The following is a 17,613-nucleotide window of genomic DNA, read 5'->3' as shown; positions in this document are numbered from 1 at the left end:
AAGGGGCTGTTAAATAATAAACTACAGATAGAGTAAAAGCCTTATCTTTATCAGACATTAGAGAGATACTTACCTTGCAGGGGAGACACCTTGAAATGATGCATCTGTCTTTCCCATGGTGGCCAGTTTCCCCAGATGTACTACACATTCTCTGGAATCACCTATGGCTCATATAGTCTTCATTCAGTGAAGGTGAGGATATGACCAGAAGAGCTTAGATTCATAGGGTGGATGCCAAAAGGTGGTCTTTCTTGGCCTCTGTGAACATGCTGTACATTTGAGGAAGTCAGAAGCTGTGAGATTTGTGGTTCTCAGGGCACCTAGCTTCCCTGGATGCATTATGCATGTGCAGAAGCACCCAAAGCTTCAGTGAAGCAGTGGCCTTCATGTCAAGAATGGAGCACTGCTAGAGATCCTTTCAGATTCTGATGTCATGTGACATTTGAGAAATAGCAGAGATACTTCATTCATGGAGCCAAGACTGCAGTAGGATCTGAAGTCTCCAGATCCTTGAAAATGTTATTTCATCTCACTATTATTGTTCAGAACCCTCATTTGGATCTAGAAGGGGAAAATCTCACAGGGTGGCATAATTTCAGAGCCACCAATCTAACTCTAATCCTAACTGTCCCTTGGTGGGTTTTCTTGTCTATAATAGCCCTTGTTTGTTTGTGGAGGTACATTGGTTCATGTACTGTAGCAATGTGCTACAGGCTATTTTAAGACATTCAGAGAAAGCTATGTTACCCTAGAAAAGTGACATATAAGCAGGCCCCAGCAACATATCCCACCAACAACCCACAGGGAACATGGGAGCAGAAGGAAAAGCCGGTGATAGAGGAAGTGAGCACACTTCCTAGGGAGTAAGTATCACATTGAACTCTGTTGGATTTACTTCTGAGTACCCATGTTTAGGATTGCAGTGTGTATATGTACACACAAGTCTGGAACAAAGTAAGCCAAGTTAAATGTTAGAGCAAATGTCCTTTTCTCTTCTTCATACACAAGATGGTGCTGTGCTACCCCTGAATAGGGACTGCTGTTTTCACCATTGCTAAATTGCCATTTGAAATGATATTGTTAAGATCAGGATAACAGCATTACAGCCTAGTTATATGCATATTTGCTCAAAAGCTAATGTACATAGGACTGCAGCTTTAGTAATCTGTACTAGTCATTTCTAAATGAGTTTTCTAAATGTTACCTACCTTTCAAATGTAAGCTGCATTATCTGTTTGGAAGCCAGAACATCTCTTTTTCACTGATTTTATTACAAGCTGGAACAATTCCAGATTTTTCCCTCACAGCTCAGCACAGTTCAAGATGCAATTTAATTTTTCTAGTGTATGCTGCTCCTTAATGCTCAGTGATGATTAATAAGCCTGGTGAACTCAGCATGGGTGCCCTAGTATAATATGGCAAATATAATCCATCTCAAACCATCTGAATATTAATGGCTGAAATTTGCTTCCTGCCTTGATTTCTGCTTGGATTCCTGAACTTCAGCCTCAGAGTTGCACGGTGGAGAACCTGCAATGGCTTGCTGGGGACATCTGACTTTCCTCTATATCCCCCCCACACACACTATTCCCTCTTTCCCTCATCCTGGCAGCTGCCGTATCCTCACCTTTCCCTGCTTCCATTTTTCTTTCCCACCCAAACACCAACTTACTTTTAACCTGCCCCCTTCATTATATTTATTATTAATTTACTTCATTTATACCCCCTTTCTCCCCACTGAGGATCCAAAGAAGCTTACAGCATTCTCTCATTTTATTCTCACAACAGCCCTGTGAGGTAGGTTAGTCTAAGAGAGTGGAACTAGCCCAAGGTCACCCAGTGAGATTCCATGGCAAAGAGGTAATTAAAATGTGTACCTCCTAGATCCTAGTCTGAAACTCTAACCAGTACACCACACTGGCTTCTGTGGGATGGCTCCTTTTGAACAGTAGCAATTAGCCAGGCCTGGGTGAGTCATGAAGGTTGTGTGGTAGGAAGTGATGTGGTGGTTGCTGTCAGGCCTGGCTCTGATGCATGCTTCCTCAAAGGCCAAAGAGTCCTGGAAAGGGCCATGCCCCCCACACACACATACACACCCCTTTTACTGGCAGAAACCAAGACTTGAAGCTGGAAATGCTGTTATGGTTGCCTAGCAATGGACACAACAGCCACTCTGAAGGCATTTGTTTCTTAAAGTTACTTGCACTGCCTGCATCATTTGAGGGATCTACCATCCAGTGTTGTTGTGTTTTAGACTCCAGGTTTTTCTGTAATTGTGGGGCTTTCCTCAGATTTGTAGAAAGATCGGTCTTGTCTGTTCATGGCCCCAATCTCCAGATATAAGTATTCACAAATGGGGCCACAGTGAGAATTAGATATATTGATGCATGGACAATATTTTGTGTCCATGCATCAATAAGATATATAATATATTCCCTGTAGCTGGCGATGGCTTAGAAATCATAACTTCTGTGTACAGGAAGGCTTGCCAGGTGGGAGAGTTCTCTGAAGGAAGCAGAGTACTGTCCTCAGGGTCTACGCAGCTAACAAGTCACATTCAGAAACATGGAATTGCTTCCAGGTGAACACTGCAGAACTCATGCCGAAGAGAAAGCTCTGAAAAATAGGCGTTAGGTGCACATTTAGTATTTCAAGGGCCAAACCTATTTTCTGTTTCACTATCCTCTGTAAGTCTGTTTGTCAATCAACCTTGCACAGCAGCTGTTTCCCTGAAATCATTAATAAAACAATTATTGTACAGTTCAGCCATTTGATACACAGGGTTAAATGACATTCCCCTCCCTACTTCACTGTCCTGACATATGGTTAAAGAGCCACGTCATCTTCTGCACTTTGCAACAGGAAGCAACAATTTAAATGCAAAGGGGAGGAGTCGGAAGAGCCTAGAGTTTCATGGAGAATGTTACACCTGCCAAGAAACCAGGGCAGAACATTTATTTTATCTAATGGGGACTGTTGATTTGGACAACTTGCTCGGAGTTGCACCCTTCAAATTAATTCCAAAAATCTGGGGAGATTTAAGTAAATTTATTACTCTACATTGTTCCTGTTCCATTCCACTAATCACATTATCATCCCATTCAATATTTAACAACTTAAGAAATACCCTATTCAAATGGGACATCTATTACTGGTGAGTGCCGAGTTTGCACATAAATCTGGAGCAGATGTTGAAAGCCCAGAAGATATAGCAAAGTTTCACTACAACAGTTTTGTCAAATGTCACTGGGTACTCTGAGCATAACTTGAATGATCAGTACATCAAACTCTCTGGAAGGAAAGGGTATGTAGGCCTGGTACCTCATTTAACATCTAATTTAACTCCATTCATAAGTATGGTCTTCCCATTGAAACTTGAGACCAGAGGTTCCCAACATGGTGCTCGTGGGTGCCATCGTACCTGCTAACACCTTTTCTGGCACCCGCCAAGGTTTTTTTGGAAATGGGCGGGGCCAGATAGGGCTTCTGCCCTGCAAGGCTTCTGATTGACTATTGGAGACATGATTGGCTGTACATTTTAAAATGTTGCTTTGGCAGCAGTTGCCACCGTAGCACAAGAATTTCCACTGTGTTACTGAAGTTAAACTATGGCAATCATTTTGCGGCTTGCTGTGCCTCCTGTGGCTGCCATTTTGTGGCAGCCATATTTGGCTCTGCCCATCATGCCATGTCAGAATTCCAAAGGCGCCCGCCAGCTAAAAAATGGGAGTAGTTCATTCCGCTTCTCCATACTGTGATATATCTTGGCCTGATCCACACTGTTGTTCAGCCTGTTCCAAAGCTGTCATTTGATAACCAAACCATTGTATCACACACTTAATACACTATTGCCAACATATTTCTGGAACTTTTTTGGTTGGCCTGTTAAATGTGAAAAGGTGCCATTTTATTCTGGAGACTCCCCCCTCCCCCTGCTGAAAATACCATTAAGGTAATTTTTCAGGAGGGTGGTTCAGTTTGGCTTCGCCAAATGCACATCCCTAGTGGGAGGAGGTACTGTTTTCAGTTTATTTAAATGTGAATTTGTTTAAGAGTATATGATAATTTTAAATTTGCACTGGGTGAACTAAATTAAGACAACCAAGAGACAAAGCATCTATTCAGAAAGTTAGTTCGGGTAGTTAGAATATTTACTCACTGCTTTTCTCCCAATGCAACATTGCTTTTAGGTAGCTGCATTGCTTTCAACTTTATTATCAGATATTTATAATTTGAGGAACAGAATTAAAAATGGGAGGGTATTGCTGGTGATACTCTAGCAATCTCCCCTAGTCTCTATGGTCTTTGCTACAGAGATTAGGAGAAATTCCTAGAGTGTCATCTGTGACATCACTTCCTCCTAAAACTCCACCATCCCCAGGCACCACCTTCAAAATCTCTCAGCATTTGCTCATGCAGGTGTAGGAATCCTAACTAAATTCAGCTTGCTGAGTCACACATAATGGAAGCTTGCTTGATATACTTATGTTGAATATTGGCCAAAGGTGTTGTATTTGAATTGACTGTTGTTGTTGTCTTTTAATGCCACAACATTATGCATATGGGGAGCTTTGGCCAATTTGTCTAAAGTAACAAAAAGGTAGACAGCCATTAAAGTATTGGAGCTTCAGCAGGTGCACTGCACAAGTCCCTATTACATACTACTAAAACTGTGAAATGCATGAAATGGCCCAAAGCCTGAATTTCCTGACTAACTTGCCTATTTCTTCATCAACATTGACAGTTTCTCAAACCTGTTAATTATTATTAAAGGAAAGTAATGAGGAGAAACGTGTGCCAAAGTCCACTGTGAGATAAAGAGGCAACAGCCAACGCTTTTGGGCAGCTATGAGCCAAACACCGGCTACTCCAGAGTCATCCAGCAACAGACCTGAAGAGAAAAGCTTAGCCTTTGAAATTCCCGACATCATTGTTGTGGTTATTTATTTCATCTTTGTCCTTGCCATTGGAATATGGGTGAGTCCTGGGATCAAGCTATGCACAATAGTGTAGAATGCCAGGTGTCTCATGGTTTTAAGAAATGCCCCATTACTGAAAAATTCACAGCATCGTAGAATGTGACTGATGCTCATTAACTTTAAAAATCTTAGAATTTGTCTAGATGAGACACTAGAACTTCCAAGTTTGAAGCTTCTAACCTTTGTTGTTGTTGTAAATAGTAGCTATATGGACCCATTTCTAACCAGAAGTGAAATATGGGAGGACAAATGCAACAGAGTACAAACCCTTTTTTCTTCAATTGAGCCCTTTTGTGGCAGTGAGATGACATGGAGGGAAAAGGTTAAAATTCTATGGCCCTAATCCAAATTAAGCCCATTTATAGGGCCAGATCTGCTTTTTTTTGAAGGGGGGCAAAAGTACAAAATGACACCTCTCATATATTATATACATATTTTTCTTTATATATACATATATCATCAATGTATATAATATACATATATAATCAAAAACTTTTAAACAACAGAATAAATTGTGTTGACCTCTATGAATTGTTAATGAATAATTACACTTTTACATTAACATTAACTTATCCATCTACTATCTATGAATTCCTCCTAGAATTCCTTTTGTTGTTGGGAGCCAAGGGAGTTCATAGCCAGACATGTATGTTAGATATTAGGAAGACAGATTTTAATAAACTCAGAGGCACAATGAGAGTCATTCCATGGCAAGAATGCAAGAAGGGAGAGGAGCAAGTGAATGGTGGGCTCTCCTAAAACAAGAGCTCTTGTAAGCTCAAGCCATCAGTATTCCAGTAAGATGGAAATGTGGTAGAGAATTCACTATGATAGGGGAAATTTAAATTCCAACGAAGGGAGCCCACTACCCAAATAAAGAAAACAGATTCAAAGTCTATTCTAGAAAGTGAGGTAGATACCTATAGGGTTATGTTACAAAGGCACAAATCCTCCTACCTGGGAGAGAAACTTATATTAGGATCCACATGGAAGCAAGGTTTCTCAACTGAAACCAATTTTTCTTTATGATACTCATTTCTTTTTTGTCCTCTTCTTTTGAACTGTTGGAATTTTTTTCTACAAAACTTTAATCAGAAAAGGATATGCATTGAATTGGGAATACAAACACCATGAAGTTGTCACGGGTGGTTAACCCCATCCTTGCTCTGCATCTCAGGCCTTTGCTGGCCCAGAGAGCTCTTTGTCCTCCCTCTTTGTGTCCCAGTTGGTTTTAAACTAACACAGCCAATGAAGCTGATGGGCAGTAGATTCAGGATGGATAGGGTTGCCAGGGCCCTCTTCATCACCAACAGAAGGCGGAGCCTGAGGAGGGGAGGGTTTGCGGAGGGGAGGGACTTCAGTTCCATAGAGTCCAATTGCCAAAGCGGCCATTTTCTCCAGGTGAACTGATCTCTAGCGGCTGGAGATCAGTTGTAATAGCAGGAGATCTCCAGCTACCACCTGGAGGTTGGCAACCCTTTGTACCTGCCCAGGATAGTGCCTAAGTTCTTTATTTTTAATATAAGGTAGTAGGCATAGATTTATTATCAACTCTATTTCAGTCTTGTTTGCTGGCAAAATTGGGTAAAATGGAATGAAGTAGGAAAAGCATCACTCTTTGTTTTTCCTAGATGGAAATAACAGAAACATAAGAGTTCTTATTTCATTTCAGTCTTCTCTGCGAGCCAGTCGAGGAACAGTTGGAGGCTATTTCTTGGCTGGAAGATCCATGACATGGTGGCCTGTAAGTATAAAACATAACCCATGTGTTCCTTGCAATACGTTAGGTTGATTCTAGATATAAGGAATAGAAGAGGAGCCAGAACAACAAGCAGGCTTCCAGCATTCAAATGCAAATGTGATTTTCACACTACCACCTCTTTCTCCTCCCCACCTCCATGGTTGTAGCACTTATCTTTGCATGGAAATTCAAGTAAGAACAGGAAGCCTCCAAAACAAAAACAGTTTCCAAATTCAGTGTCAAAATAAAACAGAATTTATGCTAAAGAAAAGCCAGATTCTGTCTTTGAAATAACTTATGTCAATTAAATGTGCACAATGGATTGTGTTTTTGCTAGCCAAAGGAGACAACAGTTCACTACTCCTTTGGCTTCTGAGATTTCATTGGCAGCAGCCCAGACATTTCCGGGTGTACTCACACAATGATACTTTATTGTCTTTAACTCTATCCTGAAGCTATATCATTATGTGTTGATGTATTCCTTTAAAAACAAACATGGAAAAATAATTCTAAGATAAGCCTGATAACACTCAGAATCTACATTCCTCTAATAAGGGAGAGCTCAAATATTCAGTACTAAGAACAAGACAGAGAAGAGATGACGTAGCCCATATTTTCTACCTGTCACATTTTTATTCCACCCTTTCTCCAGGGAGCTCAAGGTGGTGTTCATAGTTCTCTGCTCCTCCATGTTATGCTCCCAACAATCCTGGGAGGTAGGATAGGCTGCGAAAGACTGAATCAAGGTCACCCAACTAGCTTTAGGCCTCATCATTGTAGATTGTCACTGAAATTCTAAACAGAGTTATACCCTTCTAAGTCCATTGAAGTCACTCCCGAAGCTCACCCCAAAAAGACAGTTCTGGCTGTCCTCCTCTGTTGTACCTGCTCCTCCTCCTGCTGCTGAGTCTCAACAACAGCTGGAGGAGGGGCAGCCTGAGCAGCAGACCCCTGCCCATTGCCGGCACCTGCCGGCACCTCTGCAGGTGGCACTCCAGCAGCTGCCTCAATGAAGAGGGCCTTGAGAGGCCTCTTCATTGCACCACCTCAGCCAGAGGTTGGGGTGGTGGAAGGCGGCTGTCAAGCAGGGCTCCTCCACAAGCTGGGGAGCAGGCCTCCCTCTCTGCCACCATGTCTCTGCCTTTCCCTCAGGGTCCTACTGTGTTCCCCTCCTGCTGCTCATTGTGTCCATGGGACAAACTCTGTCTAACTATCTGAGGGATGTTAGGCACCTAGCTACCTGCGCTACAATCTAGCAAACTCTGAAACCTTTTTATAAAGCCTCCCCTGCACAAATCTAAGTTTTTGTTTTGTAAAAATGAACCTAACCTAACCTTGCTTCAGTGTGTTTTTTAAGAACTAGTGACTTTCTATTCCAAAACCTGACTAAGGTTTAATTGAAACTGTCCTCAAGATGGAATTTGTAAACTTATTAAAAAAGTTTAAAGAAACCATATTATACTTTTCTTACCTGCTCTGCAAAGAGCACCTAATTCTTTTTTTCAAGAATTCAGGCTCTCCCTTCTGAAAAATGAAACTATGGGGGTTACCGCACTTTGTATTCCCAGCGATGTATTAAGAGTTTGAAAATGTTATAAAAAACATTGCTTTAAAAGGGTTTTTGGATACCGCGGCTTATAAATGGTTGGAAGACGTCTTCACAGCGAAAGGGGCCAAACAAAGTGCGAACAGTATTTTTTATAACGTTTTCAAACTCTTAATGCATTGGTGGGAATACACAGAAAGTGCGAACAGTATTTTTTGTAACATTTTCAAACTCTTAATACATCGCTGGGAATACAAGTGCGGTAACCCCCTATATGACAACCTAAACAACTATTTTTCTAAAACCGCCTGGCTTTAATTGTTTTGAAGCTTAAAGTGAACACTAAAAGGGTTTTTCTACAGTTAATCTATGCTAATTACTGTTTCACAAACAACCTTGCCTCTTCTTAATTGCCCAGCACTATCCTAATTAGGAGGAACAAGCCCTAAGCTGAAATTTAATTTTAGATTTTTTTTACCAATTCCAAACACACTTTTATTAAAAGAAATCTCTTTTTAAAAACCTTACCAGAATCTCAACAATTAAAAGACTCAACTCAAACCAACAGGAGCACAACACAACAGCTCCACCAACCACAAAGAACACAGCAACACTTAAACACAATAAAATACCAGTAAGGTATTTTATTGAGTACCCAGCTTGCTGGGCGTAAAGGGAAAATGACTGGGGAAGGCACTGGCAAACCACCTCATAAACAAAGTTTGCCTAGTAAACGTCGGGATGTGACCTCACCCCATGGGTCAGGAATGACCCGGTGCTTGCACAGGGGACATTTATCTTTACCTTTAAGGTATTTTTCACATATTTTTTGGGCTGGGATTTACTGGATTCACATCCCCACTAATCATCATAGATTTATTGTAGAAGGAGAACTGCAAATATTGCAGGATCCTTCCCTCAGATTTTTTCATGTCTATTACATATCTTTAAAATGTAAATATATGGCTAGCAATATAGTTTGTGTGTAAATCTGGAAATTTAAAATATGCAGTCACACATACATATCACCAGCAGTGTAGTGCCAATGCACAGCAGCATAGTATTGCAGAGGTATTTAAATGCTTGTTTCAACACACACACACAAATTAACACACCATGCCAGCAGCCTTTTGTAGAGTAACAGCAATGGTGGCAAAAACAAGAGCCAAGTCCTTCTGAAAGCAGAGCACATCTTCAAGGAAGTTGGAGATGCTGCTAAGATAAAAAGCCAAGGCCTTTTTTGAAATGAAATGAAAAAATGCTCAAATGTCGAAGAGCCATTTCCATTCTGCTTTGACTGAAAACTATGGCAAGATTCCCTGTCTAGTAACTTCATTTATTGAGCAACTATGTTACGAGGACTGAAACTCGCCTTATGAAACCGCCCAGGTATAAATCTCCAAAATGATTCACTGGGAAGTCATAAACCTTTTGAAGGACACATTTTCTTTGGAGCAAAAAGGTAATATAACAATAATTTAAAGACCTAGAGAAATAAGTGTCAGAGGAGTAAATATCCTTTCCACCCTTTCACAAAAACACATGGCTGTAGATTTCTCAAGTGTTTACCCGCAAGCTGAATGCAGTTTAGAAAACTACAGGTTTGTCTTCCATCCTGTGGGTTACATTAATTGTAAAATTCTGTGGGCTAAGTTTTCCTCATGCCTCCACTGGAGACATTTACTGTTATATACCACTATATAACAACAAAAAAATGTTATTGTTTTAATGCGCTTTGTGCTCCAGTTTCTCCCAAGTGACATTTAAGGATTGGCTTACCTGTAGTCTCTACAGTCACATTACAAGAAATTTAAGAGGCTGACAAGAAACCAAATATTCCCAGTTCCTCTCTCCTTGCTAGAATAATTTGCTCAGGGAGAACACAGCCATATGAACAGAATTGGGAATTATTTCAGGCTGTGTACGTGGGAGTTTGATGCCTACAATGGCTTTCCTGTGGCCTTGAACCAATTGTTTAGTGTATAGATGGCCTTTAATTCTCCTGTTCACTGGGTTCATGGTAGCCACAGAAGAAATTTCCCTGGGCTACTTCCAGCTCATGGTGACCTAGGCTACAATCCAAGATACACTTACATAGGAGTAAGCCCCATCAAACACAGTTGAATTTACTTCTGAGTAGACATGCACAGAATTGTTAGTTGTGTGAAACCTACCACCACATACTGACTTCAGTAATTTTGGTGTCTTCACATTCCATCCTATATGGACAATACCTGCATCGTGCAAACGCCAAAATTAATAAACTGGAGGCAGCATAAAGTAACCTTTCCCCAAGGTCACAACACATCAAGCGGTTGTGGGAACAAACCTTAAGGTATCTCTTGAATGTATAAACCAGCTCTGTACAGAAGCTATTTCCTGCGTAAAAGTATTACCCAGAGCTCCAGACAGAGACAATTATTTTTCCCCAGAAGTGATGTCACACTATTTGGTTGATAGCTATGTTTTGTTAATTTTTCTATCACTGTCACTGTGGGCCATGGCAGGAAACAGGAGCTGGGGCTATGGCTGTCAGTGGCCTATGGACTCCACCTGGAGGCAAAGGCACCAATTTATGGTATTAATAACAAGAGACCCTGATCTGGAATAGGGGAGCAGGAAGAGACATTCCATCTCTCAGGCTTTCCGCAATCCCCAAAATTGTGTGTGACATTTTTGCAAACCTCGAAAAAAAGTTTGCGTAGCATGCATTGTTCCACAAACTCCTTCCTCTGCCTCCGTGTTCCAGGATGTAGGGAGGGCCTGTGGTTTTGAGAATGATAAACTTTTGATTACTTTAGGCCAGGTGATATTGTTGCATAGCTTTATATACTTCCTTTATCCTGTCTATTGCAATAAGGATATATGTCTTATAGAAGGTGTTTGCATTTCTTGGGAGCCATTCTATTTACCCAAGATATGAATGTATATTACAGCAGTCAGTCTTTTAATCAGTAGTATCCCAGATGAGATGTTTGCAGTATTTGCTTCAGAAAAGGTTTCCAGTCTCATACAGCATTAATATTTTAACTATCTAAAAGGCGAGAGGGCAGTCAAATTCCATTACTCACAGCTGAGGGTTCACCGTTGCAGTGACAGAAAGGCCCACTATTCAAGCGGGGGGAGAAAAGGAGATAATGCAGTTTATTGAGGAAAATACTTTTTAAAATGTTAGGGTTGCCAAGTCTGGGTTGGAGAATTCATGGAGATTTTGGGGGGTGGAGCCCAGGTAGGGTGAGGTTTGGGGAAGGGAGGGACTTCAATGGTGTATAATGCCATAGAGTCCACCCTCCAAAGCAGCCATTTTCTCCAGGGGAAATTATCTCTTTCATCTGGAGTTCAGTTGAAATTCCAGGAGGTCTCCAGGCCCCACCTGGAGGTTGCCAAGCTTAATGTTATGCCTGTAAGCGTTTGAAAGAGACAAAACTCTTCTTGGCATTGCCAACCTCCAAGTACTTTCACAGCACACAGGCTCATAAGTAGAACAACATTTACTAACAATAATGTGACTGCACTATGAAAACATTCAACAGTACAAAGTACAAATATCCAGTTTACAACATATAAATGGAAATAATATTGAGGGAGTGGGTTTCTCCTTTTCCATTTCCTTTATAAAGATGTCACCAGGTTACTTCACCAGGAAACGCTGGAATTCCTCCTTAATCATGCACAGTCCAAATTGTAAGTAAAGAACAGTGTCCAATAATGAACAAACAAAATGGCACCTCCAGATTGGTGTTCGTTTCACAATAAAACTTGCTTCATCAGTTGCTCTTTTGTCTTTTTTCTATGTGAATTGCAATGCTATGAAGTATTCTCGTGGGTACATATACCTCTGCAAAATAACATGAAATATTCTGACATTTTACCATGCATAATATAATTCATTACAACACTTGAAAATAATATATTGCTTATAAGCTCACCATGCCAAGAATCAGTGGACCTCACAAGGTTCTTCTATCTGTCTGCAGGCTTCTAAGAGCCCCAAAGTTGCTAGAATTTAAATTCATTCTGATTTATTTCTAACAGCTGAGATTATTCTTAAAGGCTGACGTTGTTTTTAAAGGCAAAGAATTTTTTAAAGGAAACATGCTAGGTCGAATTCATTATTCAAACCTGTTGGATTCATAGTTTTAAAAAGATGTACAAATCTCATTTCTTGTTTTAAAAGATGTACAAATCAGATTACGCAGTAATCTGACAATATCCTGACAGTGATACGAGCGAGGTTTATACTGCCATAAGGCAAAGAATAGCAAATCATTGTCAGTGTGCCCTTTCTGTAGGTAATGACTCGTGAGGGGCACGTCCATTACTTTGGCACATACCCGCGCCCTATGTTCCCCGATCCACAGTTTAAGTTGTCTCGTGGTCGAGCCCACGTACATCAAAAAATATGGACACAAGATGGCATACACCACGTTCTGTGATGAACAATTCGTAAATTGTTTTAATTTGAACTTAAAATTCGTGGCTGTGGAACTCACTTCTTTGATCGGGAGGCTATAAGCCTCCCGATCAAAGAAGTGAGTTCCACAGCCACAAATTTTAAGTTCAAATTAAAACAATTTACGAACTGGAGAAAATAGCTGCATTGGCAACTGAACTCTATGGCATTGAAGTCCCTCCCCTCCCCAAACCCCACCCTCCTCAGGGCCTGCCCCGAAAACCTCCTGTCAATGGTGAAGAGGGACCTGACAACCCTAATTCTTCTACAGATATAGATACGAAAAGATACTGATTTTTTTTTAAAAAAAATTCAAAATTGGCAGCGTTACATGGCAAGCAATGTTACCTTGTTATAGTTGTAGGTTTGTTGACACACAGGGCTTTCCTCTGGATGGGTTTAAAACTTGGGATCAGAGATTTAATACAGATGCTGCCTTAGGTGGGGTATCATTATTAGCTCCAGATTTTCCCCTTGGTTTATACTGCTAAAACAGGATCACATAAGGGCTCCTTATTTGTCCAGCATCACCTTCTACAAACTTAGAGAAGCCTTTCCAGCCCTCAGATTTCAGACAATGGCAACTGCCATGTTAATGGGCCATTATCAGCCTACACAAGCTATTCAACAAGTATGTATCTGTGGAGCCTTGGAATTGGAGGGCCTTCCTCACAATGTCCTGTCTTGCAATCGTTATTCGATTTCCAGGGCCAAGTTTCTTGCAGCCATTTTAGCTAGGCTAGCCCAGCATTCAGTGGCAGACAAAATAATTTATCTTTTCTCTGATGAGGATCCCTATGTCACCTCTATGATGTCACTGTATGCATTGGCAGCCAAGATTCGTGTTAAATTCTTGCCTTGGTGCAATCTGTGTTATGCCCTGGTCCCGACAATTTTAACCTCACTGTGTTTTCTTTTTTTGCGATATTTATTATAGCCTGAGCAGTTGCTTTTGTTATATTGTTATGGCCTTCTGTCCCCTTCTGTTCCCATCTTCTGCCAGTGTATGAAGACAAGATTGGTGAGAGACAAGGTGTAGCCCTGTGCTGCAGCTGTGTAGGCTAACGGCAACTGCATTTTGGGACCTACCATGTGCATAAATCATGTAGAAGAGAGAAAAGGCACACATGCATTGAAAGGAATATTGTGGCAAACCAAACATTTCCAGTGCTCTTCAAAAAAATTGGATATAAAAATAAACAGGAATGACCATGGCCAGGTTATAACAACAAACCATGGACATATGATCAAAGGGCTATACAGTGAGGCCATCCAAATCAGGTGGCCTAAAAAAGTTGCAGACTTCGAATATGCCAAGTATCAGCAGTGTATCAGACAAATAAGTTAAATGGGTACATCTATCTTCTAAAATCTTAGAATGGTCTCATATAATATAGCATTTTTTATGCAAAGAAATCTAAGCCTTATGGTTCTTCTCGATTTAATTGCTGTAGAACTTCTTTGCTCTCACTGCAGCATGTGTGTTTTGTGTTTCAGATTGGAGCATCTCTGATGTCCAGCAATGTGGGGAGTGGTTTATTTATTGGCCTAGCAGGCACAGGAGCTTCGGGAGGCCTTGCAGTTGGAGGCTTTGAGTGGAATGTAAGATTTTCTTGATGGATTCAGCTTACTCTTAAACAAAGTCTCAAGCCCCTTCTATTGTGGTGATATGCTTTCCCTCTTATATCTCCGCAATGGAAGGAGCTAGAGGCTTTCTTTTTTCGTTAAATGAAAACTGGGAGCTCCAAAAACCTGCTACATGGATTGATAGTATTGTATCACTTTAACAACTGATTTTAAAATAATTAAAAGTCCCTGGTGGCAGAAAGCAAAATGACTGCTTGCAGGGACAGTGTCAAAGGAAATGGCTGCAATGCAGGCAGGAAAATCCAAAATTTCCCATCCGCACAGCAGCCACCCAAGTTTTACTACAATCTTTCTCAAAAAAATTCAGGAAAACAGGTTGTGAGAAAGATTGGAGAACAGCTGTAGAAACCCCAACAGAGCAAGAATACACCATAATGCTGTGAGGGAGCAAGAAAATCCCTGCTTAACAGAACTGAACCTGCAGCAGATAACCCATGGCCAGTATCATCTTGGTGGCAGACGTCAGGGTTGTAGAGCATCTTGTTGTCTAGTCTCTTGGTCTATGCTCACAACCATAGCAAGCTGGATATGAAATTTATACAGTCAGAACTGGCCTCTATTAACTTGTCTACAGCAGCACGAATACCCCAATTTTGTTAGAGCTTGGAAGCTTAACTGGATCAGCTACAGTTAGTACTGGATAGGAGACCACCAAGGAAGACTGGGGTTGCTATGCAGAGGAAAAGACAATGGCAAATCAAATCTGTTTATTTCTTACCTTGAAAACCCCATGATCCTAGGGTTGTCATGAGTTGGTTGAGACTGGACAGCAACCCATAGTTGCTACTGGACAGCCCATCATTATTAACTCATCTATCGTTTGATACTGTAGCCCATTAGTTACAACACTGTTTGATGGTAAAAATAAATGTGACTAAGGGCAAAAACGCATGGTCACTTAGCCCAGTTCCAGCCCAGTTCCATCCCCGTTCCACCCAGGATCAAATGAACCCGCATTACTTGGAATGAGCAGGGACTAAACTGTGTGCAAATGGAACCATGTAAACAGAAAATGCAGGTTCCTGCTGAGTAAGCCCTCCCCCCCAGCTCCTGGTTATTGGTCCTTTCGAATTGACTAATGGAGGCTTCCCCCCTCCCGCTTGTAATTTTAAAAGCATTTTAAGAACTAAAAAACAAAAAACGGAGCTACCTGAAAGAAGGGGGGGAATCCAAGCCTCATTTTAAAAAAGACTTTCTTTTTCTCAGAAAAAGCTCCAAAGTAGCAGCAGGCAGGAAACAGTTGAATCCCTGCCGCTTCAAACACTGCTTCGCGATTGGCTGTGAGAGATGCCAATCATCTGTGTTTCCCCCTGTTTCTGTTTCTCCCAGAAGAAGAATGGGAAAGGGCGGGTTCATTTCGCTTCGATACAGGGCTGAAAGAATAGTAAATAAGGTATCGTCCGTTTGCGAAGATTTGATCCTGGGTGAAACTGGGAGGGAACTGGGCTGGAAAGGGGCTGGAACTGGGCTAAGAGACCATGCATTTTAGCCCTAAAAACATCTGTGTATCATTCCTTTGCTGCTAGAAATTATTCCAGCTTCCAGCTTTTTCACAATCCTTGACAGCAAATTCTGGGGACTACTGGGACAAATTTGCTTCAGTGTTACCCTAAATAAGCAGTCTCCACTTTGGTTGGGGGAATTAGCTGAGGAGACAAGCAACAAGAGGCGGTAACTGGGATCAATAACCTGTGTATACCAGGAGATAGATCATGATGCCTGCCAGAAATTTTGTTAGTCTTTAAGGTGCTACTGGACTCTTGCTTTTTTCTACTACTGTGTATACTAGGATAGTCCTGGGGAAAACTCTCCAGCGAGCAGACAGTTGTACAATTAAATGGGTTTTATTAAAGAATACAATAATAAGGAATATACTTTCAAGCAATAGACATATACACACAAATCATACAAGAGGGTTGGAGATGGATAGGGTTTCAGGGATGGGTGATATTTACCAGTCTTAAAGGGACATCCAGGGAAAGCAGTGCTGAAGAGAGAAATGGACAGCATTTTTGGGAGCAAAAAAACAGCCCACATGCAAGTAGGGGTGTATGCACGGATCCAAGACACACACACACACACACACACACACACACACACACACACACAATGAATGGCCAAAGGACCAAAATTTATACCCCAAATGGGTCCTGAGGTGGTATGAGGTAGGCTGTCAGGAAAGCTAAAGACAAAGAATTTATTGCTTTTCTGGAGCCAAACAAAAAGTTAGGAGAAGCTTGATGAGTCATCAGGATCCAAGAGAATGCCTGGGCTATTCTCCTGTATACTGATTGATTGCCTGGATGGGTGCAAATTGGGTAATTAATGGTCTGCCCAGAGTGTTGATACAGTGATTAGCTAGCCCCATTGCCCAGCCACCTTTGGGCCATGGAAAAGCCACAGCTGCCAACCACCTTCCTGCCCAAGTCAGACACACAAGATGGATCCCAAAATTCTCTTAGAGGCATCAATTTTGTGGGGAGCAGTGTCTTGCTCTGATGTCAGCCTTCGGTCCCCTGTGTCATCACTGTACCCCTTAGCGGGCAGAAGGGTCCAGCTGCTTATATCAGAATATTTTTAAAAATCTCCTGAAATACAAATTGCTTGAATCACCACAGTACCCCCAGTCCATAGTACATTAGTACACTTCTGCAATAAACTCCTATAGGACATTTGAAATCACTTAAAAGTAGTCCATGATGAAGCACTGCTTAATCAAAACTGTAGAAGGAATTACAGTAACATTTAAGAGATTATGATGCTAACAGAGTATCTGTGGAAATGAAAAACAAATCTGATCCCACTTGATGTACGTTTCAGAAATGTGTCTCTGGACATTATGAGTTTAAGCTCCTATCCCTTCCCCAGAGATATTTAGTTCTGAAGAAAAGGCTTAGTTTTCTATGGAAATATTGCTCGAAACAAATTGTTCTTTGGCTACTACCTGGACAAATTCAAGTCCCGTTCTATTGCCCCAATATTAATCAGTTCCATCAAGCTTCCAGCCTCTGTCACTGCCTTTAAGTGAAGCTCTGACCTGGATAGCCTCAGGTGAGTCTGGTCTCGTCAGATCACAGAAGCTAAGCAGAGTCGGCCCTGGCTAGTATTGGGATAGGAGACCTCCAAAGATGACCAGGGTTGTAACACAGAGGGAGGCAATGGCAAACCACCTCTGAACATCTCTTGCTTTGAAACCCCTATGGGGTCGCCATAAGTCAGCTGTGAACTGATATCAAAAAGTGGGGGA

General features: G+C 41.3%; 1 protein-coding gene across 2 annotated transcripts in view; it reads left to right on the top strand.

The window, feature by feature from the left end:
* Window positions 1-4,847: 4,847 nt before the first annotated feature.
* The window catches only part of SLC5A9 (solute carrier family 5 member 9), a 43,353-nt gene continuing 30,587 nt past the window's right edge, over window positions 4,848-17,613 (top strand). For both annotated transcript variants that reach the window (XM_056867647.1, XM_056867646.1), the window contains exons 1-3: window positions 4,848-4,977; window positions 6,652-6,723; window positions 14,217-14,321. In XM_056867647.1, the coding sequence (XP_056723625.1) occupies window positions 4,849-4,977; window positions 6,652-6,723; window positions 14,217-14,321 (306 nt within the window). In that variant the 5' untranslated portion in view covers window position 4,848. The remainder of the gene's footprint in view (window positions 4,978-6,651; window positions 6,724-14,216; window positions 14,322-17,613) is intronic.

This window comes from Euleptes europaea, chromosome 2 (genome assembly GCF_029931775.1).
Source record: "Euleptes europaea isolate rEulEur1 chromosome 2, rEulEur1.hap1, whole genome shotgun sequence".
Classification (NCBI taxonomy): Eukaryota; Metazoa; Chordata; class Lepidosauria; order Squamata; family Sphaerodactylidae; genus Euleptes; species Euleptes europaea.
This window is presented reverse-complemented; position numbering and strand designations above follow the sequence as displayed.